This window comes from Ziziphus jujuba, chromosome 3, assembly GCF_031755915.1.
Source record: "Ziziphus jujuba cultivar Dongzao chromosome 3, ASM3175591v1".
Classification (NCBI taxonomy): Eukaryota; Viridiplantae; Streptophyta; class Magnoliopsida; order Rosales; family Rhamnaceae; genus Ziziphus; species Ziziphus jujuba.
This window is the reverse complement of record NC_083381.1, coordinates 32,965,776-32,974,527: the sequence shown is the minus strand read 5'-3', so window position 1 is coordinate 32,974,527 and position 8,752 is coordinate 32,965,776. Positions and strand designations below refer to the sequence as shown.

At 35.3% G+C, this 8,752-nt stretch overlaps 1 protein-coding gene across 1 annotated transcript; it reads left to right on the top strand.

The window, feature by feature from the left end:
- Positions 1-6,130: 6,130 nt before the first annotated feature.
- Positions 6,131-6,781, top strand: LOC125423307 (S-locus-specific glycoprotein S6-like). The gene is made up of 2 exons (XM_048477013.1): positions 6,131-6,278; positions 6,426-6,781. The coding sequence occupies exons 1-2, from the start codon at positions 6,131-6,133 to the stop codon at positions 6,779-6,781; spliced, it is 504 nt and encodes a 167-aa protein (XP_048332970.1).
- Positions 6,782-8,752: the final 1,971 nt, after the last annotated feature.

The following is an 8,752-nucleotide window of genomic DNA, read 5'->3' as shown; positions in this document are numbered from 1 at the left end:
AACTACTTAAGGTGTTAATAACCCTTACATTATTATCATACCAATAGTTATATGTCTTACACTTCAAACAGACATTAAAATACATAATTTTTTTTATTTTTTTTTGGAAGTAGACACTAAAATACATTGTGATTTATATAAATTAATGAAACCGAAATATTATAAATATATTCTATCTTAAAAATGTAGGGAATAGATCTTTATTTATTTATTTATATAAATTTATAAAAACCGAAATATTTATTTATATAAATTTATATAAAAATGTGGGGAATAGATCTTTATTTATTTATTTATATAAACCGAAATATTAATTTATATAAATTAATGAAACCGAGATATTATAAATATATTCTATCTTAAAAATCTTACAAATATATTCTATCTTAAAAATTAAATATATATGTCTCACACTTCCACCGTACATTTGGGCTTGGCCCAATTTATTGTTCTGCTTTGTGTTCCTTTGTAGCATGTTAGTTTGGTTACAATTACATCTGATATCCTTAGAGGTTTGCCAAAGGATAGGTTGTGAAGAGCATATCAAGGTGGAGCCACTTTCTAAGAACGAAGCATGGGAGTTATTTACCGAGAAACTTGGGCATGGCAGAGCACTTTCTCCCGAAATTGAGTCCATTGCAAAGTCGCTAACTGAAAAATGTTCTGGTCTACCTCTTGGGATTGTTACCATAGCAGGATCCATGAGGGAGGTGGAAGACATAAGTGAATGGAGAGATGCACTTGAAAAATTGAAAGAACCAGTGGCAGAGCATGATGATGACATTGGAATTGAGGTATTTCAAGTATTAAAGTACAGCTACGATCAGTTGAAAGATCCAAAAGTGCAACAGTGCTTTTTATATTGCTCATTGTTTCCTGAAGACTATGAAATTGACAGAGAAACATTGATTGAGCATTTTATTGATGAGAGATTCATTGATGGATTGAGGAGTAGGCAGGCAGAATTGGATAGGGGCCACACCATGTTGAACAAACTTGAAAATGTTTGCTTATTGGAAGGTGGTATAAAAAATTTTGATAGGAGAAAGTATGTGAAGATGCATGATTTGGTAAGAAGCATGGCCATCCAAATTGGAAGAGATAATTTTCAATATTCAGTGGAAGCTGAAGAGGAGTTAACAAAGATACTAGCGGAAGAAGAGAGGGCTTCAAAGGTTTCTTGCATGGGGAAATACATACAATGCATTTCCCCTTCTAGTTCATCACCAAAGTGTCTTAGACTTACAACACTGATACTAAATGGTTGTGTCGGACTACACATCATTCCAGATTGTTTTTTCAGTCATATGCCTGTGCTCAGTGTTCTTGACTTGTCTGGTACATATATCAAAAATCTGCCCACTTCAATTTGTCAGTTGTTGAATCTAACTGCCTTATGGTTGGAAAGTTGTGAAGTATTGGAATCTGTACCTTCTTTAGACAAGCTCAAGGCATTGAGGAAGCTGAACCTTAAAGGTACAGCCATAAGAGAAGTACCCAAAGGCTTAGAAGAGTTGTCGGATCTGAGATATCTCAATCTTGAAGAAACACGAATAAAACTGATACCAAGTGGCATTTTACCCAAACTATCTTGTCTTCAATATCTTGGAATTGACAATGAGTTTGGGTGGGAAGGGTCATCTCCAACCCTTCGATATGATGATATTGAGAATGGTTGGTGCGAAGTGGCATCTCCAAGTCTTCAATATGAGGGAATCAAGAATGAGCTTGGGAGCGAAGTGTCATGTCCAAGGCAAGTGAGAGCAGAGGAGATAATGAAGTTGAGAAAGCTGGAAACATTTAAAGGGAGATTGTATGATATGGACGACTTTAATAAATATGTAAGATGGCGGGAGAATAATAAAGAGGACCCCAATAATTACCTGCTTCGAGTGGGATCGGGTATCCTTGCAAATGGAGGTGGTTTTACCGACTATAAGAAAATTGTAAGTTTACTAGAATGCAAGATAAGTAAAAGCAGTAGGGTGGAGAAGACTCAGACTCATTGGCTGTGCTCCCTAAAGATGTTCAGTTTCTGTATGTTGGCGGATGCAATGATGCCAGCAGCCTATGTGATATTGCGTCATTAAACAATGCAGCCAAGTTGAGTCGGTGTTATTTTGATAATTGTCGAAGGATGAAACATGTGGTTTGTTGTTCCTGCAACCTTCCTCTCATCCAAAATCTGGTATCCCTAAATCTGATGGCATTGTGCGAGTTGAGGGCTTTGATTGGGAGAGAAATATGTAGGGCATGTGCATCTGCATCATCATCAAAACTATTACTCCAAACTCCCATGTTTTCCTCTCTTCAGCATTTTGAGATATCTTTCTGTTCAGAAATGAAGAGTCTGTTCATGCCTGAACTGCTCCCTAATTTTAAGAACCTTGTCAAATTGAAAGTTGAAGGTTGTGAAAATATGGTGGAAATAATAGGACAATCATCAGATGAAGATGAAGATGAAGACGATAATAAGGAGATCCAGGAAGCAGTGAGTACAACTAGTAGTATTGTATACTCTCTCCCCCAATTAACTGTACTCCGGTTGCGTCTGCTTCCAAAAGTGAAGAGATTTTGTACTAGTAAAATAGTTTTTGGCTCTCTCAACCAAATTGAAATATTTGAATGTCCGATGCTGTCCTTCAATGGAGATAGAGTACAACATGTTGAAGCATTGGTCTAGTGTGGTTGATTCTCGCATAGATCAGCCAATAAGATATCAATGAGGAATTTTAAGATGGTGTTGTGGTCGGAAGTTGAAGACAGTCAAAGCACTGCACACACCTGAATATGCCATAGATGGGCTGTTCTCACTGAATTCTGGTGTCTTTAGCTTTGGTATTCTACTGTTACAGATCATAAGTAGAAAGAAAAATTAAGGGTTCTATCATCTAGAAACTAATCTAAACCTTATTGCGTATGTAAGTGCCATTGTTCTTATTTTTATTTTCCCGCTGTTAACTCCTATGTTAAATTATATAATCCATTCTCCGCCCATCTCCTATTAGATTTAATATGATAGCAATTAGCAGAGCACGTAACAATAAATTGGTCTTGACATATTGTAGGCTTGGAGACTGTGGAAAGAGGCAGGCCTTTAGAACTTATCAATCCTTTCTTAAGAGACTCAAGCAATATTTCAGAGGTGTTCCGCAGCATCCATGTTGGTCTTTTGTGTGTGCAAGAGCATCCTGAAGACAGACCAAGCATGTCTTATGTGGTTGTGATGTTGGGCGGTGAGAATGCTTTGCCTAAGCCCAAACAACCTGGTTTCTCATTAGGTAAAGACCCTGTTGCAGCAGATTCTTCATCAAGCAAGCTTGAATCTTCTTCAACCAATGAAATTACTGCGGCTCTTTTAGAGCCTCGATAGAGGTTTGTAATTACATGTCTAGTATAGTCACTTTTGGTCATCAACACATGTGTTTCATAGTTTAGCAATCTAACTTGTGTGATCAAAACTGAAATATATATATATATATATATATATGCATCTATATAAATGGTCATTTTTAACTTTTTTGTGCAAGTTAACCAATATTTGTTCAACCTCTCAATGAATCTAGGATAGAGGTTTGTAGTTACAGTTCTACTAGTTAATTCTGGTCATCAATATCTTTCCTTCTCATATTTCTAGAAAATTTTCAATACACATGGTGTAAGGGCTGATTCGGTAAACACGGCCAATAAGGTTTTACCATGTGTATCAATAGTACCATATCACATAGAAAAGCCAAATCAGACTTAAACCGTTAACACTAGTCTGTCCTAAGTTCTAACCTAAACAGATATTTCTTCTTCAATTCTTCTTCTCCATTATGTCCCCATCTCTGTTCTTGTTTCTGTATGCTGAAACATCTACAAAGAATCTGCATCTCATCCAGAAGATAGATAAGCTGGAAAATACTGTCATTTCAGATCCTTTACTGATTATTAAAAAGAAACAAAGGGTTAATGTCATTGACATATGACTCTTTCTTTTACAATTTCGTCTGTCTTTATCATTTAGACTTTGATTAAATTAGTAAAAACAAATTTCACATTCAACATCATCTTCCATCTGATCATTTTATCTTAGATGGACATTGTTTTCTTTATCCCTTTTGTTTAAAATGTAATGAAGCCATGCATAATAATGCCATAGATGGACTATTCTCAGTGAAGTCTGATGTCTTTAGCTTTGGTATTTTTCTGTTGGAGGTCTTAAGTGGAAACAAAAATAGAGACCATAGTCAGAACCTTACTGGACAAGGAAGTTCCAAGTTGTTTTTGACTTTTATCTTCCCATAATAAACCAATGTTATACCATATAGATCATTCTCGACCAACCTCTTATATGTTTGAGATCTTAAGACATGTGGTGTTTTAATATGATATTAAAAGCAGAGCACCTGATTTAGAAATTAAACTCAACATGTTATAGGCATGAAGATTGTGGAAACAGGGCAGACCTTTGGAACGTATCAATCCATGCTTCAAGGACTCAACCAATCTTCAAGAGGTGCTGTGCAGCATTCATATTGGTCTGCTGTGTGCACAGGAGCCCCTGAACATATGCCAAGCATATCTTATGTAGTTGTGATGTTGGCAAGCGAAAGTGCCTTGCCTCAGCCCAAACAACCTGGTTTCTCATTAGGTAAAGCCACTGTTCCAGCAGATTCTTCACCAAAAATGATGGTATATGTATCCTCTTCAACCAATGAAATTACTGTAACTCTTTTAGAGCCTCGATAGAGGTTTGTAGTTAGAGCCTAGTATAGTTACTTTTGGTCATCAATGCATGGCCTGTTTCATATTTAAGCAATCTAAGTTGTGCGATCAAAACTAAAAAAAATTCTAAATGGTCATGTTATTTTTTAGTGCATGTTAACCAGTTTGTTCAACCTCTCAATTAGTATAGGATAGAGGGTTGTAATTACAGGTCTACTATAGTCATTTACGGTCAGCAGTACATTTTCTTGTCATATTTCTAGAAATTTTTCAATACACATGGTGTAAGGGCTGATTTGTTACACACAGCCAATAATGCTTTACCATTTGTATCATTAGTATCCCGTCACATGAAAAAGACAAATCAGACTTAACGGTTGCCATTAGTACCATCTCATACAGAAGATAGATAAGCTGGAAAATACTCTCTTCATATCTCAAAAGACCTTTACCTAAATATTATTAAAAAGAAAAAATGAAAGGATTTATGTCATTTACTTATGACTCATTCTTTTAACAATTTTGCCTTTCTTAATCATTTTGACTTTGATAAAATTAATGTAAGAAAAAGAAATTTCACATTCAGGATCATCTTCCATCTCATTGTTTTATTTTTGGATGTAATTTTTTTTTCTTTATCCTTTCATTTAAAATGTAATACAGCAATGCATACTAAAAAAACTAAGAAACAAAATGTTAAAAGAAGCTCTGTTATAGATAGTAAGGAACACGTCATAATGTAATATTGCATATGCTCGTAAGATGTACAGTGGACACATATCTTTATGCATTCAAATTTTTTTTTTTTTTTAAAAATCTGTGAATAGGTATAAGATTTGCTAGTTTTATTCTAATATGATGCTCTTTATACTAAAACAGAAAAACGAGGGATGTTATCTGAATGTAAGTTTGTTTAATTTATTAATCAGGTCTAGAAATTTGACTGGCTGGGTATACCACATCATGGTGTAACAGACCAGTTCTACAAATATTTTAAAGCTTCAACAATATTAATAATATATAGGAGTCTTCCTTCCACCGAGTATTTTCTTTCCTCAAGTATCTGACTCGTTCCAAAACTCTTGCCACCACTTGCCATCATGGAAGTCCAATTTCCATTCATTGTTGTCTGTGGAAAATTTCAGCAACCTTAAATATTCGAAAAGATTCCTACGATCTTTTCTACTTTTTTTGTTTCCTTTTTTTGACAAGAAATGCTCTTGACTGGTAAGAATTGCTGCACTTACTGGTCTGTAGCCACAAAAATGGTCATTGCTGTATCAATTTCGATTTATGAAAGATCTACTCTTCCCTCAGCTTAAAAATAATGTTAAAGCTTCAACCATCAAAGGAAGAAATGAGGATTGTTTCTTTTACATTTTTGAGTACCATTCTAATCACTTTCTTCTCTGAGTTGTCCATGGCGATTGATCACATTATTTCTGTAATTCAGTCCATCAGTGAGAACAGCAACTTAGTTTCCAAATATGGAAGATTTGAACTGGGTTTCTTCAGTCCTGGTAGTTCCAAAAGCAGGTATGTCGGAATTTGGTACAAGAATATTCCAGGTAAAACTGTTGTTTGGGTGGCTAACCATCAGAACCCAATCAGTGATTCTTCAGGGACTTTGACGATGAACAGAATAGGCCATCTTATCCTTCTAGGCCAGAAGGAGTAGTGTTCTTTGGTCAGCAAGTCCATCTAAATCTGTCCAGGATTCAATATTACAGCTTTTGGATACTCGAAATTTAGTACTAAGAATGAGAACGATGACAACTCAGAGAACTATTTGTGGCAGAATTTTGAGTATCTTAGTGATACTTTATTACCAGGTATGAAGCCGGGATGGGATTTGAAAATTGGTCTTGATTGGCGTCTAATATCATGGACAAACCCTGATGACCTTCTCAGGGAGACTACCAGTGGGGTAACAGTTATAATCTCCAATCTATCATGTGAGTACTATCAGAGTGGCCCATGGATTGGTCTTCCATATGGTGGTGCACCAGAGCTAAAACCCAACTCTTTATTCAACTATGAATTTTTTTGGAACAAAGATGAAGTTTACTAAATTTTTTACCTCAAAAATGAATCTGCAAAGTCAAGAATAGTTGCGAACCAAACCAATGGTTATATCAGGCATCGCTATGCTTGGAATCTAGGGACTCAAAGTTGGGAAGTATTTGCATCAATGCCATGAGGTAACTGTGATACTTATGGTCTTTATGGTGCCTATGGAATCTGTATCATTGGAGAATCCGCTGTTTGCCAATGTTTAGAGGGTTTCAAGCCTTAAGGAAACTTCATGGAATGGTCCCAAGGATGTCTACAGAACAAACCATTGAATTGCCTGCACAAAGATTCAGATGAATTTGTTAAGTTTCAAAGCTTGAAAGTGCCAGATACTACATATTCTTGGGTGAATGGAAGTTTTAATCTCGAGGAATGCAAAGCTGCTTGAGAAATTTTTCTTGTACGGCTTATATGAATACTAATATCAGTGGAGGCGGTGGTGGCTGTGCCATGTGGTTTGGGGACTTGATTGATATTAGAGCGTTTCAAGATGGTGGCCAAGATCTATATGTTCGAATGCATGCTTCAGAATTAGGTAAGCTCTCATTTACTTATCTGCTTATTTCTCATGTCTTTTACATAGATTTTGTTTTCGTTAGAATGAAAAAACTTTCATCATTCTAGGTTCTTTTTATTACCATTAAGTTGTGATGGTATATTGATACATTTGTATATTCTGTGACAATGTCAAATATAAAGGTACAAATGGTAAGCGTGAGGTGAAGATAGTTGTAGAGGTTTTGGCTGTCATTTTTGTGGTCTGTGGGATGTTCTTGCTTGCTCATTATATCTACAAAGTCGGGGCAAGGAAAGGCTTAGAAGGTAAGTTTGAACAGCTTTTCAAAACATTTATATACCAGAACCATGTTAAATTATAGAATTCCACAATGTCCCAGTTGTGCTGTGCATTTGAGTTGCTAGTAACTGCAGCACATTGATGTGTGACATCCTTCAAAAAGTTGATGTTTTTGCACCAATATGTTGTATGTAAATATCCTGCTCCACTTTGTTTTAGGTAACCTAGAAAAACTATTAACAAGAAGTGAGGTTAATCTTATCAGTAGAAATCCAGTAGGAATAGTCACCTTTGATGCCTGCAAAAATATAAATATTTAGCAGGAAAGCCTGACAAAAATATGATATTTGGTTCAACTTGCATAAAGATTTATTGTAGACATATAGTTTATTCTCAAATTTACAGGCATATAGTTTTCTAAGTAGTGATCTTAATTTGTTGATTTAAAAAAAAAAAAATTGATTAGATTCATGCTTCCATGATTATGAAATTGGAATTTGATATTTAGTTTGCATATTAAATCAATTTTTTTGTATGCATATTAAATCAATTTTTTTGTATTTAATCCAAAATTATCAATCTATGATCTTTTCATTTCTTAATCTTGAAAATCATTTTTGTTTTTTTTAAATTTCCTTGTTATGCATTAGACAATTCAGGTACCAGTGAAAGACTAAAGAATCAGAATAATGAAGATGAAATAGAAAACATGGAGGTGCTATCTTTAACCTAGATAAGATATTAAGGCAACTAGCAACTTTTCAAGCAGTAACAAGCTTGGGGAAGGCAGCTTTGAACATGTTTACAAGGTAATTTCACAACTTGCTGACAGAACTGTGGCAAACAACACTAATCTTAGTTCATTATTACCAGGTATGAAGCTGGGATGGGACTTCAGAACTGGTCTTGAACGTCGTTTCGTATCATGGAAGAGCCCTGATGACCCTTCTCCAGGAGACTTTGCTTGGGGGATAACACTTCACAACTATCCTAAGTCTGAAACATGGAAAGGCTACAATCAAGTACTTTCGGGATGGACCATGGAATGGAATTAGACTCAGTAGTGCGCCGGAGTTATAATCCAACCCTTTATTCAACTTCAAATTAGTTTCCAACAAAAATGAAGTTTACTACATGTTTGACCTCAAAAATGAAACTGCAAAATCAAGGATG

What these genes read in the sequence shown, in the direction of transcription:
- LOC125423307 (XM_048477013.1), top strand. Translation starts at nt 6,131, where the DNA reads ATGGCGATTGATCACATTATTTCTGTAATTCAGTCCATCAGTGAGAAC. An exon ending in TTGGTACAAGAATATTCCAG is followed by an intron (nt 6,279 to 6,425) that starts GTAAAACTGTTG and finishes AAATCTGTCCAG; the next exon opens with GATTCAATATTACAGCTTTT.